The 15,625-nt window shown below is 38.2% G+C and overlaps 1 protein-coding gene across 1 annotated transcript in view; it reads right to left on the minus strand.

Moving 5' to 3' along the window:
* Nucleotides 1-15,625, minus strand: part of METTL25 (methyltransferase like 25) — a 54,699-nt gene that overhangs the window by 33,693 nt on the left and 5,381 nt on the right. Inside the window, exons 3-5 of the mRNA XM_063133828.1 lie at nt 12,836-12,942; nt 4,365-5,003; nt 2,873-3,017 (exon numbers count right to left, since the gene is read on the minus strand). Coding sequence (XP_062989898.1) covers nt 2,873-3,017; nt 4,365-5,003; nt 12,836-12,942 — 891 coding nt within the window. The remainder of the gene's footprint in view (nt 1-2,872; nt 3,018-4,364; nt 5,004-12,835; nt 12,943-15,625) is intronic.

The following is a 15,625-nucleotide window of genomic DNA, read 5'->3' on the forward strand; positions in this document are numbered from 1 at the left end:
TATGGCATTATCACTAGCCATAGTAAGAATAGGCACAAATGGCAAAAGCCTGCACATCCACTTCTAACGTATTTTAAGAAGGGTTCTGTTCATTTTCCTTTATTTCATTTGACTGTGGTTATATAGCATACTCATATATGAGGTAAATTAATGGCTTAGATAGCATCATAAATATATTAATCTATTTGTAACTTTTGTAATAAATTACAAATGATGCTGGAGTGAATGGGGGCACACACTACCAAAGTTAGTTCCAACTATCCATTAGAGCACACACATGAATTTAGATTACTGTAGTATCCTTTCAAGAAATAATAGAAACACTGTCTTTCATTTATTCAGAGAAGGAAAATTTCTGGGTCTTTTCCCAAGCTTCAAAGAAAAAAAATACAAACACAAATTAAAACCAGAAATTTGAATTTCTCCTGTACTGTTCCTTCAATAAAAACCCTCCATATTTTGAATTGGTCACTTTGTGGGAGAGACTGTCAGAGAGCCACAAAACTGTCAGTGAAATTTAATAAGGCAAAGATTTTTAAATGCTTCAGCATATATGTTGGTTAAAAACATCTGTTATGTCCTTTACGGCCATGTGTCAGATATCTCACAAATTGATTTAAACACTGCAAACATGTCTCATGCAGCAATATTTAGAGATGGTATGGAAATGAGATCAAGTGCTTTGAACTTTTGTTTGGAGCCTTTCATGAGTTATCATGGTATCAAAAACATTTGTTTTCAGATGGATACTATGAGAAACAGAAGAAAATTCTTTCATTGCTCCAAGAGAGATAGACACACAAAACTTGTGTTCTCTATCATACATGGCTACTAAGGAATGTTGTAGTTTCTTTATGTGTCAGCAGAATTGAACTGACCCTTTCCAAACTAGGAACACAATCTAACAAAATGTTAAACATCTTTAAGATGAGTGAAATCAATGGGCTTGTGCATGTCTAGCTCTGATGGATTATAGCCAAGGAGACTTTTAACATTCCATTTCCATGCCCATTCATTTAGAATCTACTTTTTGTCCTTCAACTGTTTTTATTACAAGAGACTAACACAACTGTCCATATAGTTTCAACATATATAAAAGCAAAAGCTTTTCTTAATGGGGCAATGAATAAATCTATTAGTAAACTCCAAGAAAACAGCCTTGTTCAGACGACACTCTAAGCCACGGTGGTTAAGCATTTTAGCTAAACATTATGGCTTAATGTCTCGTGTGAACCATTCCTAACCATGGTGGCTACATAACCACAGTGTAAACATGCTCACTAACCTTTTTCTGCAAAAGGGTTAGCAGCCTAACCATGGCTTAGCATTTTGTCTGAACAGGCCCAACATTGGATCGTTTTTTTATTTTTTCCCATTTCAGATTATAGTTAACCATAAAGTATCTTTAAACTGTAAGATACAAGCACATTACTAGAATAAAATCCTCTGAAATTATGTGCTCCTCTATTATATATATGCACTGTTATCTACAACACTCTTAAACTTCTGTACATGCATTTATACTGGTTGGTTCCCCATGGGACTAAACCAGTTTAAGTGACATCCACATTTTCAGCCATAATCTTCTAATGCAAATGCAGTGATTCCCAATTGGTGGTCCATGGACCCCAGGGGGTTCGCGTAACCCACCCAGGGGGTCCGTGGCACCATTCACATATTTACCATTCATTTCTGGAGTCCACTGATGACAAATTCCTACCTGAAGTAAAATATAACATCACTGAGCACCTGCGTGATTTAGCAACTAGCTTCAGAGATTCCCTGCACCTAATCCTGAAAACTCATGGATAAGAAATCCTTTTGAATGTGGTGATGTACAACTAACAACTCTATCTGCAGAAGAGCAAGAAGAACTTGTTGACATGACTTGTGATGGTTCATTGAATCATTTTTCAAAGAATATAGACTGGACCAATTCTGGGTGAAGGTTTTTCCTGATTATAAGAAGTTAGGTGAAAAAGCTTTTAAACATCTAGTTCCCTTTTGTTCCACATATCTTTGTGAACAAACATTTTTGACATTTTGTTTTATGAATAAAAAGCATAGAAATCGGCTCAATGTTGATGCAGTTTTGAGATTAAAAGTAGGAAATATTGAATCGGATGTGGAAGGGATTATTCGGAACAAAAAGAGGCATGATCTCTCCCATCACATTTAGGTTTAGTAGCTGCTAGACATGTCATAATTTGTTCAATTGTTAACTAGACATTAATAAAATTAAATTCGTCTTTATATTCCTAACTAAATCATTGTCATTTTTGCGTAGTAATATCACAAATTTTATGGTCTGTTTTTTAGTATACCTAAAATCCTTTGTTTCTTAGGGGTTACCCCTTATTTTCTCCAAAAAATTGCTTCGCACAGTTAACTATTTTTTCAAAAGTAGGGGGTCTATGGCTAGGCATTTGAAAAACAAGGGGTCCGCAGTACTTAGCTAATTGGGAACCACTGTTCTAATGCTAACCTTGAAATGTCTCAGTTTGAATTTGAGTTGCTACTTTTTAAAGAAATAATTGCAAGTAGCAACAATGTTCTCAAAGTGATATGTGTTCAACTTACTGTATGATGAATTAATGTGATATTGCTATGTGTACACTGCCAAGAGTAAAATCTGAGAAACTTTATGATGAAGATATTGTGATAAACAAAACATATTTTTGAAAGAAGTAGTGTATAAGCAGCAGTTTTTATAAGCCTTAATAAACCTATGATTAGTACAAATATCGAAGAGAATGGCAAAACCAGAAAGCTAGAAGCCAAAAAACATAATTAAAACTAGTTAAAAAAAAAGTAAATGACGGGAACAAAAGAAATTTATTAAAGACCTTTTTAAAGACAAGGGCTGCTGTACCTTTCTGAGTTTCATGCTCCTCTGAGAGCAGATGGTAGCAGCAACCCACACTGCAAACTGCCTTGATTTCAGGTTTAGCACTAAAAAGTCGCAGGGTGCTTGGAGCAAGATCGCCACAGGTATGTAAACCCACCATTACACAGTCCTAGGACAGAAACAAAAAGCAAAGTTCAGAAGTGAGCAAGGGGAATGACAGGTGTGGTTCACATGGAATGGGTTGTCGTTGAATCATGGGCTGTTATTACATGTGAACCCTGCACTATAGTTTAACTATAGGTTGTAAACCACAAACAAGCCAGGCAGAGAACCGATGAGCTGTGAACACTGGGGTTGTTTGCAATTAACAACCCATAGTACAGACTTCGCACATAAGAAAACAAGCAATCCATCTAATTTAAATAGCAAATAATACACTCCCAGCTTTCATTTTTTATCAGAACACATAAGGATTTGCAAAAGACGGGGGACTCTTCAAAGCAGATTTTAAGTGCATGTGGGGGCTGCAGAAAGGAGGGGGAGTCACTGAAAATTGCTTTCTTTCTTTTTCTACTGACAGAAGTCTTCTATCAGCAAGAAAACCTACTTGGATTCTGCCCAAATGCCATTAATTAAATACTAATTAGCTTATATTGTTTTTGACTTTCCAAATATTGACGAGTTTACAAATAAGAGGAATGAGATGCTACATTATGTAGAAGTCTTGCCAACGTACTGGTGCTGTAACATGTTTGGTAGATTCAACAATTGCACTTCTGAATCAAACACCTAAAGTTGCTCTGTAAACTGCAACATTTGATACATACATTTTCAACATCAATTCCAGCATTTCCCCACATTTCCAATTTTTCTACACTAGATCTTTATTTAAATCTCAATTTATAAATTTAAAATGAATGGTTAAGTTTAGTCATATCAAAGCAAGGCATACTTGAATTCTTTCCCTTTACGCTTGCCTCTCCTTGCCAGTATTAACTCCCTCCCACTCCTGTTTGCCCTTCCTCATCTACATTTTGGGCTAGTTTGGGCTTACACTACCGTGTAAACTGAAGATGCAATAACTTAAATATTAATGTGAAATACATTTAATGTAAAAATATCTGTTCTGCCATGTAATATATAAAAGTTTTAAAAGTTAGATTACTCAAGGGAATTGTGAAAACAGAAGAAACATTGTTTGTCAAAATAGGTTTCTGTAGTTCAAGGAATGATACTTTAAATAGACCATATTTAGAAATAACACATTAAGGAAAATAGATGGCAGAGTAATACCATTCATATACCAAAGCTCACCTAGCCAAACCTATATTTATGAAAAAATATTTCTAAATAACAGTGGCATCATTGCAAAACAGACTCCACATTGTGAACTTCCTCTGTGCTGTTAAAAACCAATGCTACAGAGTTTTGACTCAAGAATTCATAACACAACTCCAGCAAAAAACAACTGAAACATCAGGCTAAGTAGCTGAACTATGATAGCAAACAAAATAACCTCCAGATCTCCGATAATATCACGTAGTTCTGTTTCTGCAGTGATATATGATGTTAATGGAGAATATATGTTGGCTTCTTTTGACCTGCTTGCTTTGGCTTTAAGGGAAGCCATCTTCCTTCGTTCTCTCTCCTCTTCACAGAGCTCCCTGCAATTACTTCTGGGTGAACAGTCAGCTTCTACAGCATCAGCAGGCAGAATATTTAGAAATACATTCTCTGGAATGCTGTTCTCATCAGGCTGCAGCTGAGCCCCACAGTGAAGTTCATATTGTTTGTTAGTAATACACATATCAGAGTCTATGAAAACATCAGCTGTTTCAAAAAGAATGGAATCTGGAGCAGCCACCTGGGCTTGACTTTGAAGACTGTTATTAGTACTTAAGAGCTTTTCACTGATATTTGCTTTACATCTCTCTTTATCTTGCTCTGGCCTTTCCTTTGCCTCTTCCAACACTTGGCCTCTGACATTTGCTCTTGCCCGTCTTTGATAGGCTCTCCAGTGTTTCTTCAATTTCCTGTTCCTTTCATTAGCTCCATGGGTGTTTGTGTTTGAGGAATCAATTCCATAAACCTTCAGATTATACTGCATTGACAAGAAGGAACTCAGGTAGCCTTTTCCAGAGCCCAAGTCAATAACCTAGAATATAGATAACAAAAAGATTTTTTAAAGTAACAGATACCTATGTTAACTACTAACAATTATAAACCCCTCATAAAAATAATTGGGGGAAAGTGTAGGTCCCATCATTTGTGTAATTGTTAATATTTTTACATTTCCCTTGAAATCAGACTGTTAAATAATGTTGTGTTCCGATAATCAAGTTTGGCCGAATATGTTGAGATATGAACAGGAATCGTGCACTTAAGCTTTTTTTCTCCTCCCTTCACTTATGTGGGGAAACAAGCCAGGAAGCCACAATTATAGCTTCCTGTTACTTCTAAACCAGTAAATTATGGTTAATAGCTTCCAAACAAGCCAGAATATGAAAAAAGAGTAGTGAAGCAGCTGAGCCTGAAGCTCATTCAAATCTCAGCTTAAGCCAAGATTTAATTGTCTAAACACAGCCATGCCATAATGCAATAATTAGAATTTTAAATGCCCAAGACTTGAAGGCAAGTCTTTTAGAGTTAGCATTTGGTCTATCATTTTTCCTCCCAAAGGGTAACATACTATGAAGATATCATGAGGAAAAATATTGTAAGACCAGACTGTTGCCAGACTTGAATGTTTCAGCTAGGCTGTTCAGGTGATACCTCACTCATTGCATCCTGAGGAGAAATCTTGAGTGGACCCTGGGCTCCCTCCCTTGACCCTTCACTGTCAGGAATAGTGGAAAAATGAAATGGAAAGATCCTGAGCTCAAACAAAGACAGGATAATTAATATTCATTAACATGACTTAGTATGTGTATAACATATTTCAACTGGTCCAGGCACACATTGCCTCACTAGCCCTTACAACATCCCTATGAAGTAGGGCAGTACTGCAGAGAGGATGTTGTGCTACAAAAATAGTGATTTGCCCAAGGCCACCAAGGTTTGAATGTACTCTTCCCTCCTGTCACACACATCCCCTTCACCACACCAGCTGGTTCATTCAGTCACAACCTGGTACCCAGACTGAGAACGTAGAGGAAGAACCCTTTTGCGGCTGGAATCCTGGAAACAAATATCACCCCAAAGGCCCAAAATAATTCATTTTCTGCTTTTCACCTACATGCAATAGCTTCTCCCAGATCTTCAAGAATCTTAAAGGACAAATCTGTGTGCCTCACTCAGAGGACCACCTCTGCACTAAAAAGTGGATTTCCCCCAACATATCCTTTGCTGTTAGTGAGAAGTGAATGTTAGTAATCTCCCCTTATCATATATAGCTCCTTACTCATTTAGAAAGTATAGACAAATAAGGTGAATTTAACCTTGCTGCTCCATTATTAAACATTATTTACAGTGCATGAATATTCTAAAACGAGTTTAATAAAGTTTGGTCTAGCTGTTGCTCAGATTCTACATAAAGCTATAGAGATGTAACACATCTGCAATATTACATTAAACATTACATTATTTTTATGGAAGTAGTTGGGTGGGGGGAGAAGGTCTAAATCAAGTACAAAAAATAAACCTAGTTGGGGAACCTAAACGACAGTACAAATTTTGTTTAAACCGTCAAGAGTGTATTACAAAAAAAAAAAAAATCCGAAAAGAAATAGTACAAAGTAGAAAATGGATTGATGGTTCCATATATGAAAAGAATATCTTGTTATAACAGAATATTTTAGCTTATATGCAAAGATTTGAACGACAAGGGATACACACACACACACGCAAAGTTCAAAGAAACATTTTCCCTCTCAGCTATGTGAAATCTAATGCCCTCATCTAGAACATAGACAAGAAGAATCTATGATGAAAACTGATTAAAATATAACTATATATTCACGGAATTTAAAATATATTTTTTCATCATCTTCATTGTTGTTTTTATAGGTTGTTCAGCACTCCTGTGCAAGGAAGTAACAGTGATTGCCTATACTTTATTCTACTGACCTCTAGTGTCTGCCAATATTCCAGCAATACTTTGGCAAGCTATTTCTACGTACTTTTTAATCAGGGAAAAACACATACATGTTTAATGAACATTTGTGTTCCCTTTGAAAAATGCAATGAAAGTAATGCTAAGCACACTGAAATAAAACATACTGCAAAGAGCAAATCTCTGCTGAAATATCACTGACTCAACTTTGAAAGGCAACACAACAATAAACTATTAAAAAGTAAATTCCAAGATATAATGCAATCTTTATTGGGTTAAGTACTATGTCCAAATACAGTTTTTGTAAGCAAGAAGACAAAAACTTTTAATGCAACAAGCAAAACACTTTAATTGCAACTCAGAGTTAAGGCTTCAGTCCTAAAAAAAACTGCTGGATGTATATGGTTCAACTGATATTAAAGAACCAAACATAAAAAACTTTATGCGGAGCTATGTTTTGTTTTATTGGTTTTTAATGGTATAGCTTATATTCCTTACATTTTATCTTATAATCTTATTATAAGTTACAAGAATCCCTGCGGGTTAGTCAGTGAGGTATACATTTAGCAATAAATACATTCTTTAAAAAAAAAACACCAATACATACATAAGTTGGGTGTACCTGGTTTATGGAGGTGTTTGACACTGCTGGCTTATGAGACAGGCCTAGTTGATACTTGAAGAGATGGATATATTCCCATGCTGTTGCTGTGATTTTACATTGTGATTTTAAAGTGTGCTAAGTAATGCTCAGTTGTGCTAAGTAATGCCTCGGCAATAGATATGTGGGATAAATAGTTTTTCCCACCAGGTGGCCTTGGCTTTTCTTATAGCACGCAGGCTGCGAGGCTCCTTACCTCCTACCCCTTTGTTAGTGTCATGACCCCAGAGTCCAGTAATATAAGAGAGGCTGAGGGGCCAGTGGTACTCACAGAGGAGACAGTGGTGCTGACAGAGGCCCCAAGCACCACCACTGAATCAAAGAACCCTGGACCAAAGTGCTGGAGACCCGAGTCTGGACCAGACACTCCCAGAACCAAGATACTCAGGACCCTGAGCCAGAGACTACTGACCCCAGATCAGAGACAGTAGCTCCTGTGCCCCAGTCCAACAAGGAGCCAACATACTCATTTCCAAGGGTCTTTCACTGCATAGATCTGATGTACCAGTGCAGACAGCTTGCCTAGCATGAACTCATGCAGTCAAGATGGCATGCTAGGCTTGATGCCAGAGAGCTGCCCCTTTAAGGCTGTGCACTCCTCAGCAAGGGGATGCAGCCTGAGAAGGGTAATCAGGCTCAGGGAGCGCAAAGGGGCTCAGCAGAAAAGAAACTTTCATCAGAACAAATCTGCTCTTTTGGCTCTGTCCAGCATCCTGCCAAGCATCCCAACCTTGATGAAGCCCTGCCCATTTACTCTCTGCCCTCTCTTTCTGCCCTAGATTGCTTGCCAGATTCCTAGCCTTCTGACTCCCCCATGGGCTCTTTGTTAGCAGGACAGAACAGCTGAATTCCTGGAAGCTGTAACAAATGAAGTTATGGCCTAAAAACCACAAAAAAGCAGCATGCATTTTTGTCCTTCCTTTGCTCCCCTGCTGCAAGTCACAAGGACTGACCCTCCAGTCTTTGCCTTACACTCCAATTTAAGCAACCACTTCAGACCTTATCAATTTTTCTTTCTTTCTTTTTAAAATTATTTTTCATTGTGAAATTTCAACAAAGCAAAACCATAAAGAGGGGAAAGATAGTTGCTTCTTTTGGGGAGGAGATTATTATATGGATAGACTTTATATCGGAACACCCCTTAAAATTTACTGAAGTACATGTTCTCTTAAATTATCTACCTGCTTCCTGGAAGTTAACACACAGTTAGTGCAAATGGATTCTACATACCTTTCAATAGCGAAAAGATTGGTATTACAATATTGGAAGGATGAACACTCAACTCCTATAGTGCAATATATTAAGAACTTAACAATGCTTTCAACACTGAATGGGTGGTATATAGATGTCACTTGCAAATGCATACTTACATGGATATTCGGTCTGCCTTTCTTGAAGTTTATGCATAACTCTTAGAAAGCTGTATTTTTATTTATCGATCTATGAAAATACAGCTATTCATATATACACACACATACACTTACTTCATATGTATGTATTAAAACTGATATATTCAAATCTAACTAGAGACTTTGTCTTTTCTAATTAATGCTTATCTATTTTTTAAAAAAATCAATTTGTAATTGCTTGCTTTTAAAAATAAGCAGACCCTCTATGCATGTTCCAAGATCAGGAAAAAGCCTTGACAAATACAGAAGAACACTATAAACCCAAACATACATATGATTTTGTGCCTGAAATATATTTAAGAAACTGGGAAAAACACATCCCCTCCATTGCAACAAGTTGCATAATCTTTATTTCACTGTAGAGATGGAAAGATGAATATCACTATGTAAAATTGTTTTGTGGCAATACGCAAGCATTGGCAGTGGCAGGAGGACTGACACTTCAAGTCACTTTCAAGCCCTATTAGAAAGGAACTATTTACATGCTGCGCCCAAGAACAAGGTCATTACTATTCTGTGATTGCATCTACACCATTCCTCAGGTAACATCTGCCCCTATAAGCCCTGTTCATTTGTTCCCTTCACATAGAAGCAATGAATGAAGAAGGGTGCAGCAGGACTGCACTGCTGGCTCCAACCCCATCATCATACATGACATTGGACTTGCCCCTTAGCTGTCTATGTCTGCATCAGGGCAGCCATGCTTCATGTGAAGATTTCCAAAATGTGGCCATTTATTAGGAAGAGAATGAATGGACTTTAAAGATATTTAAAAAAAATATTCACAGCAGCACTTTATTACTTTAAAAGTAATAGTTTTGTAAAAATATTTATAATAGCTATTGAAAGTTACAACTTTCAAATTATTCTATTATGTCCTTTGATTTTGCAATATAACATAATTAACCACAACAGCACAATACTTTCTACCACTCTTTATACACTGTAGGCACAAAGGTGAAGTTAAGAGCAATTCCAGCCCTTTGGTGAACTGGGGTCTTAAAAAGCACCCTAGAGATGTGTACTGTTGTAAAGCATGTGTTGGTTTTTTTCACAGCTCTACATTTTAATTATATTTGGCAATTTTTATGACAAGAGTTGAAAAATCTAATATGAAAAAGCTCTTAAACTTTGCATTTTTGCTTTCATTTAACTAAAACAAAGGCACTGGTTTTTAACAGCTAGGAGAGATTGCTTTCAACGTAACCAGAAGGTTCTTTTCATGTATTAGGGATCTGTAATTTTGAGAAAACAATGCAATATCACAGGTAGAGCAAACCTATCTGCTGCTGCAGAGTGTTCTGACATTAGAGCCTCCAAGACCTTCAAAGCCCTGGCGGCATGAGCCCAGCAGGGTGGAAGAGAGGTGGATTCTGTATCCCCTTGTCAATTATTCTTTTTGTTAACTATTTTCCCCAGATACCTATGAAATCACATACCCAAGGTCTCCACTATTCATTGACCCTTACTTCTTTCCAGTATTCTCAGATACCAGTGTCTCTTTACATAAACCCGCAAAGCTCCTGGTATCCTACTTTCACTGTCACACAATACCCAGAGGTGGAAATCAGAAGGTCAAGAATTACCATGCATCAGTGGAATGCATGAATGCTTTAACTATAGGATGACTTTTCCTAAAGATTAAGGAAATACTCATGAATCACTCTCCAGCAATACTTCAGAGTCTAGTAGGCTCTTGATAAGAATAAGGGGAATACCTAACCTATGTTGTTGCTGGCTGAATTCAGTCCCAGAACTTACATACTGTGTTAATCATATGGTTAACAAATATGTCTGAGTATTTTTTTTAATTTAATACAATGTGCAGGGGGGAATGTGATTTTCAGTGCACAGGGAGGGGAGGTTTAACCCAATGAACATCACCACCTACTGTGCGAATTAGACTGAGAAAAAAAGACCTTTGCCTCTCAGCAGCTTTCAATACCATCAGCCATGGTATCCTTCTGGAGAGGTTAGATGAGGAAGGTTTTGGAGACACTGCTCTGGGTGATTAATCCCAGGAAATGATGCTGGGAGATTTCTGCACGGCCTTCACATTTACATTTTGGGGAGCCCACAGCTCTATTGTATCACCCATGTTATTAACATCGATGTGAATCTGCTGGGTGAGGGCATCTGCGGATTTTGACTGAGGTGTCACCAATATGCCGCTGGGTGCGGTCATCCGGAGCTTTGGAGTGTGCTGTCATCAGTATGCTGATGACACACAGCTCTATTTCTCCTTTTCATCTTCAGCAGGAGAGGCTGTGGATGTGTTGAACCGGTGCCTGGCTGCGACAATGGACTGGATGAGGGCTAATAAACTGAAACTCAATCCAGACAAGACTGAGATGCTGTTAGTAGGTGAGTCCGCTGACAGGATGGGGTGGTGGTGTTCTACCGGCTCTGGATGGGATTGCACTCACCCTGAAGGAGCGGGTTCGTAGGTTGGGGGTTCTTTTAGATCCATCATTGTCACTTGAGGCTCAGGTGACCTCAGTGGCACAGAGTGCTTTTACAAACTCTGGTTGGTGGCCCAGCTATGTTCCTATCTAGACAGGGATAACCTGGCTTCAGTTGTCCATGCTCTGGTAACTTCCAAGTTAGATGACTGCAATGCACTCTAGGTAGGGCTGCCTTTGAAGATGGTTCGGAAGCTGAAGCTCGTGCAAAATGCAGCGGCCAGATTGATTTCGGGAACCAGAAAGTTCGACCATATAACACCTGCTCTGGTCCGCTTGCACTGGCTGCCTGTATGTTTCGAAGCCCAATTCAAGGTGCTGGTTTTGACCTATAAAGCCTTACACAGCTTGGGACCACAATACCTGATGGAACGCCTCTCCCGATGTGAATATACTCAGTCACTACGTTCAACATCTAAGGTCCTCCTCCGGGTGCCTACTCCAAGAGAGGCTTGGAGTGTGGCAACGAGGGACAGGGCCTTTTCCGTGGTGGCCCCCAGACTGTGGAATGATCTCCCTGACGAGGCTCGCCTGGCACCAACGCTGCTATCTTTCCGGCGCCAGGTTAAGACTTTCCTCTTTGCCCAGGCATATGGCGGCACATCTTAATCACCCACATGTTTAGTTTTTGTTTTGTTTTTTTAACGGTTTTTAATGCTTTATGTGTGTATGTTCTGAGTTTTAGAATTTTAAATCTTGTATACTTGTTTTTATCTTAATTTTAGAATTTCTGTAAACCACCCAGAGAGCCCTGGCTATGGGAGCGGTATATAAGTGCAATAAATAAATAAATAAAATAAATGCAGATGTCAACCAGCTCTATTTCTCTTTTTCTTCTAGGTGAGGCAGTGGGCATGTTGAATCAGTGCCTGGTAACAGTAATAGACTGGATGAGGGCCAATAAACTGAAGCTCAGTCCAGACAAGTTGGAGGTACTCTTAAAGAGTGTTGTTCAACATTCTTGAGGAGTGGAGAAATATACTCCCCATTAAGGATAAAGTGCACAGTTTAGAAGTACTTCTTGATTTGGCTTTGTAAATAGAAACTCAAGTAGCCTCTGTAGCTCTGAGCACCTTTTTAACAGCTTAGGCCAACAGCTACTATACTTGGGCAAACATAGCCTGGCTTCAGTTAGCTGGTAACCTTCCATCTTGATTACTGCAGTGCATGGTGGCATATAAATGTGGTAAATAAATGCCTAGATTTCTGGCTTCTGACTCTTGAACTGCTTCATCAAACCAACTTCTTTTCTTCAGAGAATGGAATATAGACCAAAGTCTTACCCTTCTACAATGGGTAGCAGCTCCTTCAAGAGCTTTGGCCTTGAGTAAGACTTGAAAAAGGACCTAAACACCTTTTGGGCCTGAGAGAGAAGAGAAAATATTGAATCATAAGAATTCTTACCTGGTTTAAACCACAATATTTTGCAATGCCATCTACTAACTCTGACATCAACTGCACTTCATGCGACTTCTTATTATTCATGAAATCATCTGTTTTCATCTCTACATCTGATCAAACAGAAAAATACAATTAAATTAAAGATGTTTGAACTTTACGGTTTTTGAGTAAAAGCCTAACTGGCTATATAGCAGTTTTGAAAAGCCTTACTGATCTCTATCAGTAAATTTCAGTTTGCTTTGTACTGGTTAGTTTTGAATAAATAAATTAGGTAATGTTCACATTATTATACCCTTGAGCTAAAAAAAAAGTTAGGAAAAACTGCATATTACAAGTCACAAAAGAATAAATGAAAAATGTCATTACGAAATAAAGAGCATATTTAATGGCCTTTAACAAAGTATATAATGTAATTTTGAAGATTTATATTTACATTTATTTACACTTACATCTCATTTACAAACTATTGCCAAGCATAGTTCTCAAATGTGAGTTTTGGTGTTTGTTTAAATTCCTCCCTAGATAGCTAGTGAGGTGATATACATGCACGTGGGGCCTAGAGATGTGAAGGCCTGGAAAAAACTGGAAAAAAATCCGGGGGAGGGGTGTTCTGTTTTTTCCGGAAGCCTTTTTTTGGGTGTTTTCCAAAAAATTGGGGAAATTGAAAAAAAAAATGAAGAAAAAATGGATTATAGGATGTTTTATTTTAGAATGATGAATAAAATGTTTAAGACAAGGTATTCAGATATTTACTTCTACAAAGGATTTCTAAAAACTATGTACAGTATTAGATTATTACAATTTCTGTGCACCGAGGACAAGCAAGTCCTAGGTTGCAAATTGAGACTACAACTCTTAAATGCAAGAGCAAGATGCATTTCTGCCTCTAGGGAGCACTGTCACTGAAGCAGAGACTAAAACTGATAGTGATAGCTATAGCTCAGAAAATGAGTCTAATTAAATATCATGCATATTCATTGAATATTGGTCTCCCTCTTTTTTCTCAGTTCTTTTTATGGGAATGGGTGCTTTATGTCCGCTTGACACTGTGGAGGACTAGCGGAGACATAAATAATTTTCTTTGTTACTAATATTGATGGTTTCCTCTGTTGTTGTTGTTTTAAATTATTTTTTGCCTGCCCCTCATAAAGTGGGAAAACCAAAGAGGTTCCTTACAGTTCAGGTGTTCCTAACAGTTCAGGAGCTTGTAGCTCCATTTGTTAACAAAAAGGTGACTTTTAAAAAAAAAGTAAATTCAGTTTGTAATAATTGTTTGACTACACTGGACTTTTAATATACCAAATGTAATAATTTTTATGCCAAACCAACTTGGACATACATTTTATGTTCCTAAAGTAACAAAGACACTTTAAATCTGTAAAAAGGGCTAATATTGCATTATTTCAATTTTTCCAAAGATTTTCATTTTTTTCTGAAACACCCCGGGAAAAAATGGTTTTTTCCCCCATGGCTTCAAAATTTCTGGAAATTTTACATCTCTAACGTGGGCATACTTCTCTAGCCCAGAGAAATATGTCTAACAATAATGCTGCAAGCCAATATGCCAACATGCTTGTAATACAAGGGTTTTATTTTCAACTCCAAGATGTCTCTGTTTATCAAAGATCTTAAAGCGCAATGCAGGCCCACATGTCCCATATTTATTCCTATCAGTCGGTTTGCCGCACGGACCAGGGACAAAAAAATATGTCACCACTTGATCTTCCTTCATAGGTTAGAAGAGGAACACAGAGAGTGCTAATAAACACTTGTGAGTGTCAATGCCACCCATATTGTTTAATGCCACCCATATTGGCTTACTATGTTGATCTGCTCTATTAAATGGTACTTCTCCACACCTGTGCAAGACACCAGCAAGAACTGCAGCACTGGCACAAAAAAGGGATGTTGCAAGTAATTGAAAAAAAGTCCTCAGAACAGCGAGCATCTCATGAGCTGGTATGGGCAAGACCCACACACCAAATGTCTGCCGCAACCTTCACCCTTCCGCTACTATCCCAAGGGCTCCAAAATTTAACTGAGGCAGAAAAGGGGGAAGGCAGTGGCTCCAGCTCCTCAACAGACGATCAAGTACTTGCCAATGAGGGACCTGGGACTAAATGTCTCAGCATGCGTGTTGGGAAAGTGAGCCAATCATACCCTTTCCACCAAGGAGAAAACGGCCATCATCACCTTCTCCTTCTGCCCCAGATAAGTTTTAAGCCCTTTCAGGAGCAGGAGAACTGGAATCAAGTGGCAGCAAGAGTGGAAGTGGGTGTTTTGAGCACCCATGTTTGTACATGCTCACTTAAAGCACATGCAGAATATTAATTCTTTATGTGCACTTGCTTGAAGTGCATGCAAAGGATCAAGCCCTTTAGGAAAACAAGAGGAATGCATGTGCATACATAATAGAAACTCATTGCATTTAATCATACATTAAAACCAATCCACAGGGGGATCCATGCAGTGGAGCAAATCCACAAAAGGCAAAAATGTATGATTCAGCCCTCGGGTCTTTATTTCAAGAACGATTGCTCACTTTGGCATGGTGGAATCCTCTTGCTTCCTATTTTTGCACAATCACTTTATCCCTGGAGATGCAAGGACAAAAAACTGATGGAAAAAACCTGACTTCAGTTTCTGAGTTTGGACACTTGGCAGCAATCAGCAGAAGTCTCTGAGAACTTTATGGAATAACTACTGGTCCACTATACATTAATGGTTACAGGAAAAGACCCTGAATTATTTGTACACTTGCAAGAAACAAAACACTTTGCAGTCTTTTCTGTA

Source organism: Elgaria multicarinata, chromosome 9 (genome assembly GCF_023053635.1).
Source record: "Elgaria multicarinata webbii isolate HBS135686 ecotype San Diego chromosome 9, rElgMul1.1.pri, whole genome shotgun sequence".
In the NCBI taxonomy this organism is placed as follows: Eukaryota; Metazoa; Chordata; class Lepidosauria; order Squamata; family Anguidae; genus Elgaria; species Elgaria multicarinata.